General features: G+C 39.3%; 2 protein-coding genes across 2 annotated transcripts; one reads left to right on the top strand and one right to left on the bottom strand.

The window, feature by feature from the left end:
• Nucleotides 1-10,217, top strand: LOC143025634 (uncharacterized). The gene is made up of 4 exons (XM_076185605.1): nt 1-1,967; nt 3,124-3,320; nt 3,537-3,723; nt 8,716-10,217. The coding sequence occupies exons 2-4, from the start codon at nt 3,264-3,266 to the stop codon at nt 9,306-9,308; spliced, it is 837 nt and encodes a 278-aa protein (XP_076041720.1). The 5' UTR covers nt 1-1,967; nt 3,124-3,263; the 3' UTR covers nt 9,309-10,217.
• On the bottom strand, nt 9,383-16,916 carry LOC143025633 (pantetheine hydrolase VNN2-like). The gene is made up of 4 exons (XM_076185604.1): nt 16,663-16,916; nt 15,552-15,657; nt 14,664-14,775; nt 9,383-13,495 (listed from the first exon to the last, which is right to left on the bottom strand). The coding sequence occupies exons 1-4, from the start codon at nt 16,869-16,871 to the stop codon at nt 12,483-12,485; spliced, it is 1,440 nt and encodes a 479-aa protein (XP_076041719.1). The 5' UTR covers nt 16,872-16,916; the 3' UTR covers nt 9,383-12,482.
• Between the last annotated feature and the right edge of the window lie 5,572 nt (nt 16,917-22,488).

The raw sequence follows: 22,488 nt of genomic DNA, 5'->3' as shown, positions 1-22,488 counted from the left end.
GTGGTTTCCCATAGAAACAAATGCCAGGTTTGTTCAAATTAGCAAGAAAAATGTCAGAAAAATATGTTAAATTTTGCCATGGAATCATTAATAATGACCACCGCTCCCTGAACGACATTTCCTCAACAGCCGTCTGACTTTATAAATCACTTTATAACACACCCTAGCCTCCATTTTGATAACCATCCTTTGCCTTGGAGAAAAATACACGAATGTATGATGGAAGCAAATTTCTGTGCTATGTAAGTTAGACCCAAACGTAATCTATTTATTACAATATACATCGGAATACATCGTAATACCATATCAACAGTAGATATTTTGGCCCATCATGAGGCTACATACAACAGAAAATAATGACAAATACAGGGAACTTACGAAAAAAATAAGATTACGTGTTTGAATAAAGAAGTTTACAAACTTACATGAGAGCACCTCTGCAGGATGTTTGTCGCAACCGTCAGCTATATACATACAGTAATCACTTCCACCTACTTCTGTTGCCCCAGATCTCTCTTGCAGGAGACCCCATGGCCTCCAAGTATCCGGCAACGGCCATCGGATGGGCTCATGGGTCATTCAGGGAAAAAATATTGGGTTGTTGTCTAAGGATTGTAAGTATTCGATGTCTTTTAAGTGGCTGCATCTAGGGCAGTTTGATTTTGTAATAAGGACTATTCTGTGTTGATACTGCACATTTACTCCCCTTGACCACTCCCAGTGTTAGAATAAAAGTTATAACTATTTAATGAGATATTTTTGTTTATACATATACACACACACCAAAAAGTCTTTTCCTTCTCATAAGGGGGGAGTCAGAGCATACACTCACCTTAACCCCCTTTCCAAAATCCAATCATTGCCCCTCCCATGCTAGCCTCTTTATCAGCAGCACCCTCATGCCACACACACACTCACCCAAGATTCTTGGTGTAACATGTCATTCAAACAACACATCAAAATAGTAAAAACAAAATGCATGCCTAGACTCAATGCACTTAAATCATTTCCAGGTGCAACATTAGGACACAACAAAGAAACTACCATTACAGTATACAAACAATATGCTCAGTGACGAATTATGGTAGCCCCACATGGGCTCCTAACCTTAATGAGACACACCACACCATTCTACAGACTATACAGAACAGAGCCCTAAGGAGAATAATTAGAGGCTGCACAAATACAACCCATGAAATGAAAGTCTTCAAAGTTGAGGACCACCTTGACATTAGAGTCACACAAACACTTACTGTAGCTTCCACAAACTCAGCTCACCTAACACACTATATGGCAGAACATTCACACATGCCAAGAACCCTCAAAACAAAATCCAAATACCTATATCACACACAAATACTTTCTTCTGTTCCTCTGCAACCATCATACACCTGCCTCCAGAAACATATCCATAATCAGCTTGCTCAATGCTCCATCAACAGACTGAAAGACAAAACAGTGTTGCAGCATGCCTGACCCCCTGATATCCATCCCTCTGAATCCTCTCTTCTTTAGTAAATATCAGAGCCCACCTGGTCAGAGGCAAATGGATGAACACATCACAGATAATTGTCCAGGATGTAGCATTTCATCCCTTACTACACAATACATTATGGAAGACTGCATTGTACACAATTACTGTTGCTAACAACACAGTATATTATATGAGGGATTTGTGGGAAAACCCCATTCCAGGCCATTCTTCAGGGAGATGGGATTGCTCAGCCAGACAGTCTAGGGAACAACAGCAACAACAATCACTTTTCTGAGTTTTTAAATGTGGTTTTGTATTTCTGCTTCTGCACGTTTTATCTTTTTTTCTTTCTATGTGGACTTCTCATTAGCTTTTTTCCCATTTTTTTCAGAAATGATGATTGCTTCTTTTACAAGCATCAGCCCACCTTTAAAAAAAAATTGCTTATTGCTTTGCATGTTTATGTATAATCAATAGCGATGAACCAACCCAGGTATGTATAATGTCATACCAAATCACAATCTTTTTATAATTTGACTAGAAATAAATACATAATGTTTTCCATCAAAATAAGCTGTTTATATATCCATAAACCCTTTAGTAGCAGATGTATAACCAGAAACTTTTGCTTTTCTATACAGACGCTCCTCAACTTACGTTTTAGTTACGTTCCGAACGGCCGAACGTAAGTTGAAAATGAACATAAGTTGTTACTGTACCATACATCCGTAAATTATATTACCGTATCTTATAAAACACCCCTAAATCATTAATTATACACATAACATTGTAAAATGATAACATTAATTTTAAATAAATTAAATTCAAGCAACATAAATTGAGATGGTGGATGAGGAGGATGAGGCAAGGCACGTTCAGTCTGTCATTTGTGCCATGTAAATAATGGACGCAGCATCATGTATAAGTATCGTTTGAACTACGGAGAGCGCGCAAAACTAAAAAATTCACTAAAAAAAAATTTTTTACAATTTTTTTTTTTAGTCAGTTCAAACGTAAAATCGAAAAAACGCAAAACGAATGAACGTAAGTAGAGGAGCGTCTGTATCTCCTAAAGTCTGGTTGCCTCCATTAACCGTGACCATATATCATATATAATACTTTTTCACATAAATTTTAAGAGGGTGATATAGGACACCCTTCTGCATCACAGTCGATATTGTTTTTACTCAAATTATTCTTAAAACTATCCACTGAGTACTGCACATTGGGTGCATTCAGGATGATGACCCAATATCCCAATGAAGTATGAAAGGGGACTTTTGCACCTTATTCCTAATCTTTTTAATTGCTTATTGGGCGAGTGGGTTACTTGCAATGGAGGTCAAGATCACAGCAGTTCAAACTCTACTGTTACTGAGTTGGATCAACAGTATGGTTCATAAAATCCTCAGTAAGGGACATTGTCCTAGCCTCCTGATGGGGGAGTTCAGAATGTTAAACCAAATCAGTTAATTTATTCATTGAGAACTGAAAAGGAAAAAGAGCCATGTGGCCCCATGTCAGGCTACCAAACCTGTTTAACAGTGCTGAGAGCCATGGGTGATGGAAAAGATTAATAGCGTGATACTATCAGATATTTTTCTTTATAATCAAAAGTTAAAGATATTGCTCTTCACATCTTTCTACAGCAGTAGTAGTGGACATTGTCCATTGTGGCCAGGCGGATGGGAGGGGCCTCAGGCCGGGAGTTGGCAGGGCCACAAGTACCCTGATACCTCAGTTCACCTCCTACAGCCCTTCTGGTTTCCCTTCAGTGTAACGGATCAGCATGAGTGAGGAATACTCCAGTGGCTGCCTACCCTCTTTCCTCCAAAGGGGTGCACGGGTTAGTTGCTTCAATGTTCTGTGGGATTCTTTTGAGTATTTGTTAATGTATGCATACGTGTATATATAATTAGTTATATTTACCTGAAATGGGAGGTGTGTTGAATGCGTTTTGTGTATAGAGTGGGTATGTGCTTTCACTCAGCAACCTCAAATATAAGGGGTTGAATTAAATGTAACAGCATACTGACAAAACTGTTTCGTAATATACACTCAGGTTGGCCGAGCCAAATGCAATGGGCAGTGCATTGTGTATTCCGGCTTCCTGGCAGGGATGTTTACTGTGATGTGTGGTGTTTGTTTTGTCATTAAGAGTGAGTCAGATGGGATGCTCTCATTAATTCGCCGTAAGGATGAAGCCAGCCCAGTGTATGTGTTTGGCTGTATCTTTGCATCTTTAGCTGGTGAGTATTCTAATTTGTACGAGTTTATTGTTCCACTTCAGCCATTAGTCCTTGAGCATGATCACTGTACACAATATAAAAAATTACATACATATATCAAAAGGGCCTCTCCTTCTTAAAGGAGATGTGTGGCTGAGTTAAAGGATACACCCATCCTTCACCCATCCAAAATACAATTGTCCCTTCTATCTTAGCTCCTTGCGAGTGAAGGATCACCTCTATCCTGTGCTACTCAGACCAGAGGTAATGCAGCAAGACACAGCACCTCCACAACAAGGCTTGACAGCTGAGACTGGTTTACCTCCACTACTTCATTATATGGCAACCCTCTCCCCTCATCCACTCAAGAATTTATTGAGCAGAAACTTTTTTTTATAATTTTGGGTCATATCATTTTCCCACTCACACCAATATTTTACCCTCTCCTCTCCCTTCTCAACAGACATTCCTTTTGTACCCAATGCCCCCTTTTACCCCATCCATCTCATTCTCCATCTTCCCCCCTTTTTTTTTTTCTCTCTCTCTTCTTTTTTGAAAGTAAGGGCACTAAGTGGTAGAGGGATTGTGGTGTTATAGATAGTTCTAACAACTCCCCTCATCCCCCCCCTCCCCCACTACCACCAGAAAAAAAGGGCAAGATTCTTTGGCAGGCCCCTATTCATCAGTAAAATCTGCACAAAAGACCAATAATAATGCTAGGTTTGGGACCAAAGCATCCAGCAAAGACAATGGGTTAAGTACTGAGTTCAGTTAGATCAATTTTCTTTGTTACATTACCAAAGACATTTTAACAGTGTATTTACCTAGTTGTATTTTACGGGAAGGGGAGCTATGCTCGTGGTGTCCCGTCTTCATATCTCATTTTATCTAAACTATTTTTAAATTTATGTATTGTTTTTGCACACACCACTTTCTCATCTAACTTGTTCCAACTGTCTATTACTCTGTGAGGAAAGCTGTTCTTTTTCACATCTCTTCTATAGCTGTCTTTCTTGATTTTCTTTCCGTGTCCTCTTGTATATCTATCATCTGATTCACAGATAATGCATTCTGGCATTATAAGAATACATACTCTGGAATGTGTATTCTTACATGCTTGGTGAAACTATTGTTATACATCATTTGTGCAGATTTTTCTACAGAGGTCTTAGAATTAATTGTTCTGGCAAATGGCAAAATCAGTTTTGAGAAATATGTCATATGTGTGCTATCCAAAATTGGCTAACTAGAATTCATGACCAGCTTTTTTGTGAAAGAGAAAATACATGCATTGATGAAATCAAAGTAACATAATTCTATTTATACCATGGGCTTTTTCCCCCCTATAAGGGAGGTAGCCAAATCAAAGGCACACATCCTTGTTCCCCCTCTTATCTTATCTCCTCATGGAGGAAGGGTCATGCATAAAGTGGGATGGAGTGATGGGACTAGGTATCCTGCTCTCTATAAAAATATCCAACGAGAAGAAAAGGCATAATAGGAATTGGGAGGAGATTTCCAACCAGTAACACCATTAATACTAGCAATTTATATTTTGATTAAATGATTGTTGTCTTAAGTTTCACTAAGTTGAAAACCCATAGCCACCACAGTAGCTGGCAGTGATCCTTGGGCCCTCCCACCGATCTTTCTTGGAAGAAGCTTCAGACTGTTGTCTGTATTGCATTAGTGTGGAAATGTTTCCATGTCACCAGCTGAAAGTGGTAGGGAAAGGGGAACAGTCTGGTTGTCGGCTTTCCACGTGCAAAAAATCTTAAGAAATACACTGGAAGCTGATAGACATATCTTGGGCCTGGTTTGGAGACCAAGTGTCACCTCATCAAGGGTCCTCCTCCTCATGGAGGTGAAAGGGTGTTGATAGGTTTTGAAAATGGACATCATTGTTGTCCATCTTGTAGGACTACTACACACAGGTACCTGTCATTGATCCCTGAAATTTGTATTGCTAAGAACTAAGGAAAAGGGCTGGAAATATATCCATTTTAGCAGTAAGTGTAATTTTTGTCGCTACCATTGGGCCGAGTTGGTTTAGTAGCATGTCGAGTTGATTGAGCGGCTGTGGGCCAAGTTGACTTTACCCCAAATAGGAGGGCAGATACTGACAAGGTCATAATAAACAAGGGGATTGAGTATTCCTGCACTATTTGGCACTGTCTCTGCACCCTCCCTTGTCTCATTATGCCTAAAATACTTTTTTTTATGCAACCTGCTTCTTACAGCACCTATATGGTTGTCCACCCTAGCATAGAATGGAAATAGAGCATGCAGCATGTAACAGGAAAGGCATGGTCAGTTTACCAAAGCTATTATTCTAACTTTCAGCAGGTGGGGCATGTGCCACCACACAGGAGTGGATGTTGGGCACCCCCAATCACTTCTGGTCATCCAAATATTGTGAATAAATTGAAGATTTTTCAAATTCTCACCATCCCAAGTATCCCACTGACTTTTGACTCCTGCCACAGCAAGTTTTACCTTTCAAGTTTCATTATAATGCCTCACACTACTATAATATTTACCTCACAATATTCATCATTGTGTCTCCAAGTAAGCTTTCATGAAATACTGTAGTCCGCGTTTTATTGAGTTTGTTGCTAATTTGTTTGAATGAAGCTTCTGTAGGGGCCTGGGAATATTTTCCCTCGTATCTTTTAAAAAATTTCCAATACAATTAGTTATCATTCTGTGTAGCATGGTAATTTTTAGACATTCATTTAAAGAGCTGTACATGTTTTAAGAAAAATCAGATTTCATGTATACATAGTCTGTAAGTTACAAGCAGTGTATGTTCCAGAAGAATTTTGTAGATTGAAAAAATTGTAATTCAAAAAATCTTGTATACATAGTATAGAGCAGGGGTTCTCAGCCTTGCTTGGCTCATGCACCCTTTTCACCATTTGCCAGAATGTCATTCCCCCTCCTTTCCAAGATTGCCTGTTTCAAAAGGTGCATTCTAAATAATATGCCGGTATTATCGCACAGCGTAACATTTTTCTAAGTCTAAGATTAACCTGGGTCAGCACAGGTATAATTCCAGCCCAGGTGACAGGCCAGATAGGCCTGAGCCTATATTTGCTTTCCTCACTCCGTAAACTTAATGTGGTCACAATTCACCCCCAGAAAACCCAAAAATTCCTCCCTGGGGGTAAATTTCACCCCTAATGAGAACCCCTGGTATAGAGTGTACCATCAACACTGATTATCAGGTGTTGTTGTCCGATACATCTTTCCTCATAAAAAAAAAAAACCACTATTAAACAAGATGACTATTAAATCCTTCTGGGAGACATTAACTGCAAATTGGGAGGAATAGGGACTTTGTCAAATGTTTTGTTTTATATTGTTTGCTACCATAACTGTGCTCTCTTGTGGAGTTTTCTTGTTGAAACCTTCCAGCACTTGTTTGAAGATGTTTGTGAGCAGATCACTGGTGGAGTGGCCTTTTTTGACTCCAATTTGGTTAGGGTAGGTAAGTAGTTTAGTTACTATTCCTCCTGCCACTAATCTATATCATCTTGGATATAGTGGATAGTAATGAGATTGGTCCATATGATGCAGAATGAGGCTTGTTTGGTTTTATCATGGGAACAGTGTGAGTTCTTTTCCCGATGGCTGGAATTTTAATGTGTAACCTAGAGGGCTTAAAGAATATTGAAGAAATTTTGAGATCTTGTCAGGGCCTTTATGCATGGGAGTTTTTCAGTTTCCTTATTGCACCTTCCACATCTTTGCTTGTGAAAGGGAGGTTGGCGTCTGTATCAGTTTGATTTTTTTTTTCTTGCTGTTGTTGTTGCTATTGAAGTTCTTGTTGTTCTTCTTCTTTCTATTTTCAGGAATTATGGGTTTGTATTTTGTGGGTATTGGAGAAGTGATTGTTGATGATGACACATCACGGTTTAGATGATAGTATTTCCCCCTTGGTCACTCCAATTACTTTGTGTGTGACGGTGTGTGGTAATTTAGTTTGATTTTTTGATGGTTTTCCACAATTTGTCATTTGTGTTCCCATTTATTTCATTTGTTTGTTTTTCCAAGTTTTTTTTCTGTCTTTAGTTTCTTAGTTTGGTGATCATATGTTTAACTGCTTTAGTTCTTCATTTTTGTGTCCCATTAAGTTGCATTTATTAAGTAATTTATTTTATTTTTATCTTTTTCTCCAGGGTAGCTATCTATGTGTAATTGGGTTTGAATTTTTCCCAATATTCTCTGGGAATTTATTTTTGCTTGCCTTCTGGATGGTTTCTGTAATTTTGTCCATTTCTCATTCTGTGGACAGGAACTGGCCACTGTCAAAGTTCATTAGGATATTGTCTATATCCTCAATGTATTCTTGCCTTTTTTTTATAAATGTTATGTTTTACATTGGTTGCATTTTCTCTTTCAGTTCTATGGTGATCTTTATTGGGCAGTGGTCAGAGGGGAGGTCTTGTACAGTTTCTCATGTTGTTTGTGTATTTAGAGATGGTAAGCACATCATAATGTCAGAGGATCTTGTATGTTGGTTACATTGCAGGGTTGTCTAGTAGGGACATTGTTGATTTTTATTATTCTTAGGTTGGGTACTCAAACCAAAGTGGGTGATGTGTTCAACAATCACCTGCCAGTATGTGTCTGTTAGCGAGTTGAGTGATTGGTGTTGAGGGATGTTGTCTCGGGGGGCTGACGTAGTGGGTGGTTTGTAAATATTTCCAATTTGTGGAGGAAATACAGTCAAGTTTATGAATACAGATCTTAGGCCCAGTTGAGAGACTGACCACTAGCCCCTTGATACCATCACCCTAGATGGAGGTGATGGTATCAATAGGCTTTAAAGGCAGGTAAGAGGGAGATGGTTCTCTCTGACATCCATCTCTCAGGACCACTACTTGCAAGTACCCATCATTGGTCCCAGTAGGTAATTATGATAAAAGTAGTAAAGTACAGTATGGTATGATAGGGTTATTCTTAGCTTCATCTCATCACTGAGATGTTAATTATAGTATTTCCTTTTAGCGGTGACTGCCACGTTGACTGGGCTGGCCTGCTGGACAGCCTACTCCCAGTATCGTGCCTACCACCCACACACGCCTGCTCCTACCAACCACACCTCCACCTATTTGCCTCCCATCATCTCTAATGCTCACCCACATGGCCAAGCAGGCTACGCCTTGGTCCCTCAGGACCCCCAGATGAGTCCTGTGAGGCTGCCCTACAGTGCTTCCCAGGGGCCTTATCAAGCTCACTGCCCATCCCGACATCAACCGGGACAGCATGCTTATCCTGGGCATCCACCCTATACTGGACAACACCCATATGCTGGACATCCACCCTTCTCTGGACAACATTCATGTGCCAGGCAACATCCTTATCCTGGCCCGTACCCATATGCCAGGCAGCATCCTTATCCTGGAAGAACATCCTATCCTGGGCATCCACCATACCTGGGACAGCACCACTATCCCGTACACCCTCCTTACAGTGATGACCCACCCCCTTACAGTGCAGTTGCCCCTTCAGGTCCATGCCCCCCGTACTCAAAGACACCACCACCATTTTATGAAAAGGTCAGTGAAGAATCTGCTGAACCATCGGCCCCCCCACCTTAGGAAGTGGCCAGTCCCGTCCACAATTGTGCTTCAAGATGAAGTTTGAACATGGTTATGGGGCTAACAGCACACAGTGAAGTTTGTCCTAGTTTTATTTGTTATGGACACACATATATCAAAATCTTAGTGTAATGTCTCATACACTGTACAAAATATGCCAGTGAAAGGCTTGGAAATTGAGGCTGGTTTGCTTGCCTCAGAGTAAATCTAATGTGATAACTAGTGTTCATGGGCAGCAGTACTTCAGCCTATGTCATTGGTATGTTACAGAACTCTCCCAATTTTCTTTTAGGTAGTCTTTGTCAGGTTTAGACCACTTGGTCTCTTGTCAGTGCAATCTGGCAACTAGAAATAGCTTATTTTAATGGTTTGTCTATATTCATTTAATCTCAAAACCTAGATTTAGGTTTTGTAGTGATAGTTCATACCAAAGCAAAACATTTTCCTAACAAGAAAACCTAAACTGCATAACATATTTGTACTCCCCATACATGGAGGGAAAAGATTAAACAACATTACTGTGCTGTCATCGTTCTTGTGTAATTAAGTATAATTTCTGTTACAAGACAGTGTATTCTAGTCATGAATTCCAGTGAAGAAATATCTACCATGTTACTCCAGTCCAGTCCTGCCCTTAATTTTGTCCAATATTCTATAATGTGTTTCCATCCAAAGATAACTTTTTCTGTGCAAATACTAGAGCATTAAGAAATCAATCATATATGTTTATATAATATTGGAAAGTAGCTCCTATACCACAGTAATAGATTGGATCTCAGTATTTAGTGGAATCCGCAAATCGTCCATTTCATGCTGTAAATATTTTGTCAGTTTAAGAGTTTATTGAATTTGCAGTTAAGCTTGGATATTTTATACCGATTGCAAACAAAATAGAAATGTATATTTTTTGCCACATTAAGATATTTATTGCATCAGGTGTATTTCTTTAGGAATGGACATTGGCCTCATGTTTTGGCAAGTTGTCTCATACCTGTGTTAGAAGTCAAATTAAGAATATTTGGAATATCATTTCAGCTGGCCTTGCTCACTCCATTTGATGGCCTTGTGTTGGGATACGATGTGTGGAACAAATAAGGTAGGGGCTGAGCAGCCAAAGAATGCACCAGTGCTTTTAATGAGTTCTGGGTATTCAGTTTATGATCTTCAAAAGCTACTTTTAGTGAGGCTGAATACTGAACTCTATGTGTTCAAACCCGTGATAGTTGTGATATTAAGTTTGTTATGATTGATCTATTAAAGTTCATTGTTGGTTCTAGGAGTGGTATTATTTTCCCACCTGACTTTCACAAGTACATTGTGGATCAAAAGGTTGAATCACATATGCCTATTGGTGTCTACCAGTATTCAAGTTTAACATTCTAAAGAAGGTATTGGTGATATTTGTAACAATTATTGTTATTCCAATTTTTTTTATTAAAACACCTCAACATAAAATCATATTCAAGTCATGTGGTATATTGCTCTGCGCCTTTAATGTGGAGTGGCTGTTGAGAATATTTAGTAGATGCAGGGGTGCAGTCCCAGTTCTGTAGGTTCCAGAAATGCTTTTTTATTTTCTAGACCTCAACATTTTATTTTGCCCATTTGCCTTCTTTGCAATATATCACTAAGTCTAAGAGAAAGGAAAAAATTGAACATTATCCACCAGCAAGGTCTGGCAGCACTGCACCCCTGAGTATATGTCTTGGGAGAAGAAAGTATGCTGTTGTATTAGAGGAGTATATGTATAGTTCTGCTATACAGGAGGAGAGAAGAAAGATAAGGATGTCTGTGTAGAGTGGGCAGAGGGAAACTGAATGGATGAATGAAGTTATGCAGTCTTAAGGATGTTTTCATCCACTTAATAATTTTTTTGCAGTAGATGAGGAGGGGAAGTTAGCATAGAATGAACCAGCTCCAAGGTGTTGAGTTGGGAGGGATGTGTATAGATTATATCCGTCATGGCTTGCATTATTGACCTATAGGTTTTCCAAGTGTTTGTTCAGATGGGCAACCATTGGTAACTCATAGTCTATGTTAAGGTGGTCACAAGAATTTTGGAAATCCAATCTAGAAACATGATTTCCTTTACCCATTCATCAAATAAGTTCAAAATAAAAAACAATATGTAAAGTAACACTGGGTGCTCTCTTGTTCTTACAGATTGTTGTTTTTCAAATTGTTTTTATTATGAACTTATTTGATGCTTTGAGCAAAAGGGTAATATCTGTTGAGCAAGAAAGTGAGAAGGCAAAGGATTGGGATGGTTGGGTATGGATGATTTTTAGATGCAGCCCAAAGGGATTTCTCCCTGTCTTCTCTATTTCTACATGAGGAGACAAGGAGGGAGGGTTGCCGTGTCTGTACTGTGTTTTGCTGTATTGCTTCTGACCCAGGTACTGAGGAGAACACAGGGATGACCCTTCATCCACAAAGAGCTAAGATAAAAAGAAAATAAGGTTTGATGGGAGTGCCTAGACTTGGCTAGTTCTTTTATAGCCCCTTGGTATATAGATAGATAGAAGGAACAATCTGTATCGTCCTGAACATTTATACTTTTTCTGAATTTATACGTATTCCCGTAACCGTCAATTTCACACAAACGAAATAGAAAAGTTACCTGAAGACTACGTAGGTTATTGTTTTTTATTAATGTTAGCCCTTAAATTCGTTTTCTTTTAAATAAGCTGTAAAAGAAAGTGTATTTTTCATTATCAGTAAGAACAAACTTGAATTCGTCTTTTCTCCACCACTACCTGCATAATTTGAGGATCCACCTAGGGAATATCTAAGCGTTAATTCTTCTCCTGCTCCTTGTGTAGAAATTATATCCACCGGCTAAAAGGCCCTGACAGACGAAACTGAATTTTCTTTCCAATCTACAATCCTGCACGAAGACTATATATCTATGTTGCTCATTGCAACAGGTGGAGGATATTGGCAATGAAAACCTTAGCAAAAAATTTAAATTCGAAAAAACTAGCTCACTGCAAGGGTTTGTTTACTTTTAGCGGTCGTAACCGTGGCCAGTGGACAGATAACCTTTAAACCTATACTCCGTTTCCTTCGCCCACCCCTCCGGGTATTAGTTTTTCTTAACTACGTTTGTTTACTTCATCAAGACCTAACGAATGAAATGTCGTACCAGAGAGCCAATAGGAACGTTGCACAGAATTACGGGTCTCTTTCAAACCAACGTCCGAAAAGACCTATGGAAAGGACTGGCGACACGACGTCACCGTTCAGGCGTACGCTAGAGTATTTTACAATTCCTTCCTCGTTAGGTGTTGGCTCATAGGATTCATACGTCCACCTATTCAGATCGTAAAGCGTCAGATCCTGCAACATAATAGATGGGTAAACGAATTTTGTTGCAAAATATCCCTCAAGTTTTTCTGGACGGAAAGTCGTGTCTTTATCAATTGCCATTTGCTCGATCATTGTACAGGTTGAGATGCTTTCATTCATGCAGTACACTATTCCACAAAACTGACTATACATATCGTATACCCCCTGACCTTTGACATCAATCCCGCTATAAGCAATTAACATATATGTGTATTCAGACTGACGGGCTGTATCAGAACTGGATGTTAGATCGTCATAGCTGTACTCGACACTACAACATAAATTGTCAACGTGGCAGACAGACTGATTCAGAACGACACCATTATGTCCTTTACTCAGGACGACGTGTGAGAAATTGGAAAGATCTTGGTGGTTGAAAAATGCGTCGTCTGGCATATCAGTAACTTCGAGCGGATGTACTCCGTTTTCTGTGACTCCTTTATCTACATCCACAATACTGAAGCCCGTGATACCAGAACTGGTACCAACGACATCATTCGTGGAATAGTACACATTTGAATGTAATTTGTTTTTATAATTTCCCTTTATATCCTTGTTCCCTGAGACTTCCACTGGTTTCGGGGTCAGACGATCCTCATTACCTAAATCTACCACCTTGTCCACATCCTGATCTGTCCCACGTTTCTCGTCTACAACACTTACAACCTTTCCTAGGAGCATTTTGGACCCTCCGGCATGGTTGTAGTAGTACAAGGGTTGTTCTGGGAGGAAACTACGGTACAACCCAGAGCCAAGAGCACCTGTCGCTGGATGTCGGTAGTTAGCTGCCAGTAGGTTTACACCCAAACCGAGACTCCAAGCTAGACCGATCTGAGGAGCTGCAAAATGTACAGTAACCTTAGTTCTCCATGAAGTTTCACCCATCTCCTCCCTTCACCTTTCCTCTTTCTCTCTCTCGATTTCTTTCAGATTGCTTGACACACTTATTCCTGAAGTAACCTGATATTCACTCAGAAAATCAGAATGGTTCTCGACTTGGGGTCAAAGATTACTTTCGGGTTGTTCAAAGGAGCAAATGACCATTTATGACTTGAGCATTAGGGGCAAGAAATTCCAGACATGAGAAGAGAATAACAATATTCAAAGATAAATTTTACCTCTTAAAATTAAAAAAGTAAAGTATCAGAAAATAATTCTGTCCTAAGTAAATTTCGAATCAGAAATATTAGCTATCTTTTCTAGTATTTCTAAAAAAAAATAATACTAATTATAACATTAACAATAATAATAATAACGATAAAATAACAATGACAGTAACAGCAATGATACTAATAATGATAAAGATAATAACTACCAGCTCATATCACCATCATCATTGTTGTTATTTGAACTCAATATTATTGTTGTTATGAATCATTATTACTAATTATTATATTTCTATTTATTATTATTACTATTATTATTATTACTATTATTATTATTACTATTATTATTATTACTATTATTATTTTTACTACTATTACTATTATTATTAATAATCATTATTACTACTATTATCAGCATTATTACTGTTTACTATCATTATTATTACCATTATTATTACCATTACCACTACTCTTATTATTACTATTGCTATCATTGCTATTATTACTATTAATACTATTACTGTATTATTAATACTATCACTATTAATACTACTACTATTAACACTACTAGTATTACTAGTATTATTACTACTATTACTATTATAATTATTATAAGTAATGTGCACAGACATTGCAAGGGGCAGGTGCTTTGGGCAGGAAATTGGGCACTTCACTCTTTTGTATTATTCGTATTTGGCAACATTATAATTTCTGAATGGAAGAAAATGGAAAAAGCCTGTGAGAAATAATTTTTCATTCATTTTTATATAGTTTTGTGAAGGGCACTTTTGGGCCACAGGGCAAAGGGGCAGGTGCTCGGGCACCCCTAGCACCTCTCTCTCTCCCCCCCCCCCCCTGCACGGGCCTGGTTGTTATTAACATTATTCCCTTGCATACAAACCTGTAAGGAAAGGTAGCTCGTCAATCCAGGCAGTACTAAGAATGACGTCATGCACGCCATGTTTAACGACATTACTCACAGCGGGGTCTGCATACATTATATCAAAACAGATCTGTTGAAAGACAAGAACCGTGAGAACGATCGCGTAGGCTGATCATTCAAAAACCTGGGTCTCTGTTATACGTTACAATAGGCCTTGAGGTCTCATCCAGAAGTTAATATATACTGTGGTATCTCATGCCCCCTACATCTAAGGAACTTTAAATCCAAAGAGTGAAATTATCTTAATCGGTTATCCCATGAATTAGAAATTAATGAAATTTCCAGAACGAAAAAAGGGTATATATTTGCTTTGGCGTTTTTATTATCTGTTATGTGTTTTGAGTAGGTTATTGTAATAATTGCTTATTTTGTATGTGACTCAAGCTGATCTGTGTCCTCACGCTCGTACAGAAGTTAACCTGTACCTGGTTTAACCAGGCCATTTACTACAGTGCAATCTTGGATTTCATTGATTGGCTGACTGTCCAAGTGACGTCATGTCTCCATGATAACCGGAATTACTTTTGTTTACCTCATACATATTTAGTATTAATATATATATATATATATATATATATATATATATATATATATATATAGATATATATATATATATATATCTATATATATACTATATCTACTTGATTAACCCGATGACGATCTTTGTAAGTTCTTGTTTGGTCTATCAAAGACGACTTTCATCATCTGGCTTGCGCGATGATGGAGCTCCGATGCATGGACCCACGCCACCTCTTGGCTGAATAATCGACGTTAGCGAAAAAAATATAAATAAAATTAACAAATAAATAGATAAATAAAAGTCACCACAGCGAAGGAGTTCCTTACCTGAAGCGAGAAAGTGACTCCAAAGTCCGTGTGGAAGAGGGCAGACTCGTCTGGATCGAGGCCAGGGTGGAGGTGGGGGGACAAGTACAGATGCTTTTTGCGGTACCTGAGGACCATCAGACAACTTCGTAATGGCTTTTTTAACAACAAATATGTGTGTATATATATATATATATATGTATATATATATGTATATATATATATATATATATTCATGTTTCAGTAATTAGACACCCGCCACCCCACAGTAACCAGCAACGGTCCTCGGATCCTTCCACAGATCTCTAAAGAAAGCAGTCTTGTTCACACTAACGGTTTCAACCGCCGTGATTGAAACCACAGCGGTTCAATTACAATAAAAATCAATGGAGGCGTTCACTCACAACCGCGTAGAATTTCCTTGACTCTGCGGTGTCGCCGCGGTTTCAGCGCGGTCCAAACCGCTAGTGTGAACAGGGCCAAAGACTAACAATTACTGACAGTTTCTGGTTCCAGTCGCCAGTTGTCAGCTCTATGGGGAAGTGTGTTGAGGGGGATAGCCAAATTTGAAAGTCTCAGGAGTGGTCCGGGGATCGAGTTCCAGCCCCTCAGGGGTGCACATCCAGATCGAGTTCGGGGTGTTGATGGGCTTTAAAGATGGGTAAAAGGGATGCTTCTCTCCTACGTGCGCGTATCTGTGTATGTGTGATTCACCTTGGTCTTTGGGTCATGTGTTGGACTCGTGATCGACGGCTATTTCCCTCCCGGAAGAGAGCTCAGAGCTCTTATGACCGATCTATGGGTAATGCTATGACCTTACATGCACACACACACCCAACTCCTCGCCCACGAGAGTTGGAGTAACGACTCGAAGCACAGCGAGACTGAAATAATTTCAGCCCTGGGCAGGATTCGAACCAGGTACCGCCGGCACCGCCGTACTGACATCTGGAACTCTATCAACCGCGCCACCGAGTCGTGTGTGTGTGTGTGTGTGTGTGTGTGTGTGTGTGTGTGTGTGTGTGTGTGTGTGTGTGTGTGTGTGTGTGTGTGTGTGTGTGTGTGTGTGCGCGCGCGCGCGCCGGTCGAAGAACGAGCATGGATGAATATATAATCAGTGCACGTAACTCACCTAGCAATCACTCTTCCTAGGCGATCAAAGACGACGTTGGTGTTATGATAATAACTTTCATTCGTTTTCGCTTTTTGTCCATTATCTTCTTCATCGATCACACCAGACCCTTCATCGATCACTGTGGTTGGTCGTGTGTCTGATGGTGGAGCGCCGCTCGGTGGTATGTCAATAGAGGCCGGAATCTTTTCTACGAGGTTTACGGCCATGTATATTTCCAAGGTCGCGGCAGCGCAGCTGAGGACTTTCAGGGCCTACGGTGAAAAAAAGAAGAAAAGATCCACTGATAGATATCGATTTTGATGACGGCGCTGTAACCATTGTCGTAAATGGCGCACTGACAATGCTAGCATTATTTGACGTCACAACTTCTTCCCTCTCTTCATTGGAATTATGTTGCCTCTACCCATCACGCTGGCGGCAAGCACGTGGCATGGAAAGCACGTTGTCGCCTACATGGCTAGACCTGACGCTCCTTTGACAATGCGACCCTGCTTGACCCGACCTAACCTAATCCAGTGCAATTATGTAATTACGTACCACGGGTCACTACCCGCGCCATATATATATATATATATATATATATATATATATATATATATATATATATATATATATATATATATATATATATATATATATATCAACTCCTGGCCGCATGTAGTCATTTCACTCGTACCTTACAATAAAGGAGACGAACTCACCAACTCCCCTTTCTCCTCTCACAGTAGCATCGCTATAACTCTATGCAAAGGAGACGTAAGAGTGAATCAATTTCTTACCACAGAGGAAGCTCATAATGAAAGACTAACCACGACCGACCAACACTGTTTGCCAAGCACTCTAACCTCTACACAATTACTTCTCCGTTTGATTAAAATACACTTTTCGTGAAGGTTACACCCCTCCCTTCTTCTACCTCTCTTAAACATCTCATTTACTACCTCATGACTTGCTCTTAGATCCGATAGTGTCTCTTAAGACAGAAGCGCTGGTTATTGCTTATAGAATAAACACTTAACCTATTCAGCGTATGAGTCAATGAAGATAAAGGAAGAAGTACGTATAATAGATATTGTGTAAAAGGTGTGTAACTACAGAAAAGAAAAAAGTGAAAAGGAGAAAGTATAAGAGAGTACTTCAAGAGAAAGGAGATAAGAGTAGATGAGACAGATTTGCTGATTTGGGAAGTAGAGAAGCAAGAAGAGAAATGTAAGGGGAGAGAGAAAATAAATCATTGACGTCTCCAATAGGTGTGTTGCTATGGACTATAATTTCCCAGCGCTTCTGTCCTTATGGTGGAAAGTGTGTGAAGAGAATGACAAGGGATGTGTAATTTATAAGAGGGACGAGAAAATTAGCCATCAGCCCAGCCCCCTCTCCAATCTTTTGGCTTTGGGGGCTGGATGGGGTCGTTGGTGCTAGCTGGGTTGGCTTTCCCCTTCTTAAATCCATACATACATACCCCGATACATATGTATATACATATATATATAAATACATACATACAATGGAACTGCGTGAACAGTGTATTCGACCCGTTTGGGGAATTAATCTTTTCTTTAATTACACGACCTTCAACCGTCTGCAGTGTATCATTTTCCATCAACGTTGTAGTCGCAAATTTAGACTACAACACACGTGTGTATGTTAGTGTGGGTATGCATGCGTGTGTGCACGTGTGTGTATGTGCGTGTGCACATGTGGATGTATATGAGTGCGTATCCACATATCATTCATACATGCAGGCATATATGCATACATACATTCATTACGTATATACATACATACATACATACATACGTGTGTGTGTGTGCTTATGTATGTACTGTATGTGTGCATGTGTGTGTGTGTGTGCGCGCGCGCGTGTATCTGTGTGTATTCACCTTGGTCTTAGATCACACGCTGGACTCGTGATCAACAGCTATTTCCCTCCCGTAAGAGAGCTCAAAGCTCGTATGACCGATCTGTGGGTAATGCTGTGACCTTACACGCACACACACACACCCAACTCCCCACCCACGAGAGTTGGAGTAATGACTCGAAGAGCAGTGACACTAAAACTACTTCAGCCCTGAGCAGGATTCGAACCCGGACCACCGTAGTGGCAGTCGGGGACTCTACCAACCGCGCCACCGAGTCGTGTGTGTGTGTGTGTGTGTGTGTGTGTGTGCGTGCGTGCGTGCGTGTATCCATGTGAATACGTATTCAAATATTTATCATAGACCAGCTGGCGTTTCTCATGAATATGACATTTGAAAACCATGAGAGAAACTGCCAATTGGATCCCACGGAGATGGGAAAAAAAAATCTGACGACAGTTGGAAGTAGAAGGGAATTTGACATCAGGTATATATGCGATAAGATTAGTGAATGTAAAAATGAAACTGAAGAATGTAGTATTTTCAGAACATAGGAAAAAAATTGTAAGTCTGAGAATCTCACGCTTTTTATTTTGTTTTCTTTTATTATTATTATTATTATTTTTTCATCTATATTTGTGTAAGACACTCTTAGTTTTCTGCCACTTCCATTGTGTTCTCTGTTTCCCTTATGTTTTTCTTTAGTATGTCGAACTGCTTTATTTTCATGTTCACTACTCTCCAATAGAATCTCTCTTTCTCTGACTCCGTTCTTTCCTCGTTTTTTGCCTTAGCTTCAATTCTTTTCTGCTTTTCTGCCTCTCTTTCCTCCTTATTCATTTCTCTTTTTATCCATACCTTTTTATATTGATCATTTGTTGCTAGTTTCCCTGTCTTGGATAGAATTTTCTCTGCCGTTGTTTGTGACCTGAATTTAATCTTAATTGGTCTGGTCTTATCTGTACTATATTTTCAGAGTCTGAATTTTTCCTCAATTTCCTTTATAATTTCTGGTTCATCGTCCTGGACTAATTTTAATAAACTGCTTACTCTTTCATTTTCCTCCTTGATTCTTGCGGTTCTATCTGGGTTATGTTTCTCTTCCATTCCTAATATAATTATACATTTCTTTTTGTCAGCTAATTCTCTTACTATATTCTCCTTCTGTCTCATCACTTTAATAACTGAGTCTTCATTATGTTCTTTCAATTGCTGTTTGACTATGTCAGTGAATGAAACCTTATTCCCTTCTTGAGTTATTCTCCAATTTTTAGCTTCTGTAGCTATTTTCTCTCTGTTTTCATTACTATTCTTCTTCAATTTCTCATTCTCCTCCTTTACATTTCCTAACTGTCTTTTTAGGTCCTCTATTTCTTCAGTTAAGTTTCTGTTAGCCTTCTCTAGTTGTTCCAACCTTTCAATTCTCTGGAAAATGGAGTCTACATTACCTAACTTACGTTCCAAGTCCTCGATCACCTTATCAACTCTCTCCTCTAGTCTTATCAGTCGGGGGGGGGGGTTGTGTCCCCCCCACCCTCTTTAAATCCCTGGAACATATTCTCGTCACTTTCTACTGTATTGCTCCTCTCTATACTTCTAATCTTTACAATTTTATTAGACATTTCATCCTCACTCAGCCTTTTGTTTACCTTCCGCTTGTCTGGCTGGGCCAAGTCTACTCCCTCCTCATTTCTTTCCATTTCCCTCAGTAATCCCTCCCCTTTTCCTCTTTCCCTACTTTCCCACTACTCCACGAGCAATTCCCCCCCCCCACCCTGTAAAAACACTAGGCACTTCTCTTTGCGTTGGGATCCACAGACTTCAGTTTTCTTCAGAACGTCATCCAAGCCGTCCATTCGCTGAAGTGTGTGTGTGTGTGTGTGTGCGCGTGCGTGCGTGCGTGTATCCATGTGAATACGTATTCAAATAATTATCATAGACCAGCTGGCGTTTCTCATGAATATGACATTTGAAAACCATGAGAGAAACTGCCAATTGGATCCCACGGAGATGGGAAAAAAAAAATCTGACGACAGTTGGAAGTAGAAGGGAATTTGACATCAGGTATATATGCGATAAGATTAGTGAATGTAAAAATGAAACTGAAGAATGTAGTATTTTCAGAACATAGGAAAAAAATTGTAAGTCTGAGAATCTCACGCTTTTTATTTTGTTTTCTTTTATTATTATCATTATTTTTTCATCTTTGAGTGGCAGGTGGGAGGGTAACTTCATAAGCATTATTGTGAAGGGCATAATTTCACCGTTTTATTTAATTTCTATTTGTTAATATTTTGATTTTGCTTAGTTTTATTTGTTACTCTATTTTATCATAATCTATTCTATTTTGTGTGAAGGGTGACGTCATCACGCAACCGTCTTTCGTTTGTTGTTAAAAAGATTATTCTTCCATTAATACCCCGTCCATATTTATAAAAATTAATTCTGTCTTGGAGTGCGGTCCAGATTTTTTCGAAATAGGAATGGGGGCGAGGGAAAGGTCTTTACTCTTATGTTGAAAAATAAAGACTTAAAAAGTGCATTGTTCTGACTGCCTCATGGAGATTTTGTTCAGACAAAGGAAACCTTTGCAGCCAAAAAGAGAAACTTATTTCCATTAACAATTTCACTACTGCCAGGTTATTCTTGCAAACTTCCCTGCGCAGCGAAAGGATCGAAAACAACAGAAGGATATGTCGGAAGTAAAAGTTGAATCTTTTATAGGATTTTTTCCTCGCAGGACTCGGGCAGATACGAGTCTTGTGAATAGAAATGGATAAATACATAATAAATCAATAAATGAATATACCAATAAATACAAAGAAGAAAAGATCCACTGATAGATATCGATTTTGATGACGGCGCTGTAACCATTGTCGTAAATGGCGCACTGACAATGCTAGCATTATTTGACGTCACAACTTCTTCCCTCTCTTCATTGGAATTATGTTGCCTCTACCCATCACGCTGGCGGCAAGCACGTGGCATGGAAAGCACGTTGTCGCCTACATGGCTAGACCTGACGCTTCTGTGACAATGCGACCCTGCTTGACCCGACCTAACCTAATCCAGTGCAATTATGTAATTACGTACCACGGGTCACTACCCGCGCCATATATATATATATATATATATATTATATATATATATATATATATATATATATATATATATATATATATATATATATATATATATATATATATCAACTCCTGGCCGCATGTAGTCAGTTCACTCGTACCTTACAATAAAGGAGACGAACTCACCAACTCCCCTTTCTCCTCTCACAGTAGCATCGCTATAACTCTATGCAAAGGAGACGTAAGAGTGAATCAATTTCTTACCACAGAGAAAGCTCATAATGAAAGACTAACCACGACCGACCAACACTGTTTGCCAAGCACTCTAACCTCTACACAATTACTTCTCCGTTTAATTAAAATACACTTTTCGTGAAGGTTACACCCCTCCCTTCTTCTACCTCTCTTAAACATCTCATTTACTACCTCATGACTTGCTCTTAGATCCGATAGTGTCTCTTAAGACAGAAGCGCTGGTTATTGCTTATAGAATAAACACTTAACCTATTCAGCGTATGAGTCAATGAAGATAAAGGAAGAAGTACGTATAATAGATATTGTGTAAAAGGTGTGTAACTACAGAAAAGAAAAAAGTGAAAAGGAGAAAGTATAAGAGAGTTCTTCAAGAGAAAGGAGATAAGAGTAGATGAGACAGATTTGCTGATTTGGGAAGTAGAGAAGCAAGAAGAGAAATGTAAGGGGAGAGAGAAAATAAATCATTGACGTCTCCAATAGGTGTGTTGCTATGGACTATAATTTCCCAGCGCTTCTGTCCTTATGGTGGAAAGTGTGTGAAGAGAATGACAAGGGATGTGTAATTTATAAGAGGGACGAGAAAATTAGCCATCAGCCCAGCCCCCTCTCCAATCTTTTGGCTTTGGGGG

The sequence above is a fragment of the Oratosquilla oratoria genome, chromosome 5, assembly GCF_046742065.1.
Source record: "Oratosquilla oratoria isolate Oo_2021 chromosome 5, ASM4674206v1, whole genome shotgun sequence".
In the NCBI taxonomy this organism is placed as follows: Eukaryota; Metazoa; Arthropoda; class Malacostraca; order Stomatopoda; family Squillidae; genus Oratosquilla; species Oratosquilla oratoria.
The sequence above is the reverse complement of the archived record's forward strand: the minus strand, read 5'-3'. Positions and strand labels throughout refer to the sequence as shown.

Excerpts from the sequence above, each read along its gene's own strand:
- LOC143025634 (XM_076185605.1), top strand. The coding sequence starts at position 3,264 with ATGAGTGAGGAATACTCCAGTGGCTGCCTACCCTCTTTCCTCCAAAGG. Across the intron at positions 3,321-3,536 it reads TCCTCCAAAGGGGTGCACGG|GTTGGCCGAGCCAAATGCAA; the intron begins GTTAGTTGCTTC and ends ATATACACTCAG. Across the intron at positions 3,724-8,715 it reads TATCTTTGCATCTTTAGCTG|CGGTGACTGCCACGTTGACT; the intron begins GTGAGTATTCTA and ends ATTTCCTTTTAG.
- LOC143025633 (XM_076185604.1), bottom strand. The coding sequence starts at position 16,871 with ATGGCCGTAAACCTCGTAGAAAAGATTCCGGCCTCTATTGACATACCA. Across the intron at positions 15,658-16,662 it reads CTAGGAAGAGTGATTGCTAG|GTACCGCAAAAAGCATCTGT; the intron begins GTGAGTTACGTG and ends GATGGTCCTCAG. Across the intron at positions 13,496-14,663 it reads CGAGCTACCTTTCCTTACAG|CTCCTCAGATCGGTCTAGCT; the intron begins GTTTGTATGCAA and ends TACATTTTGCAG.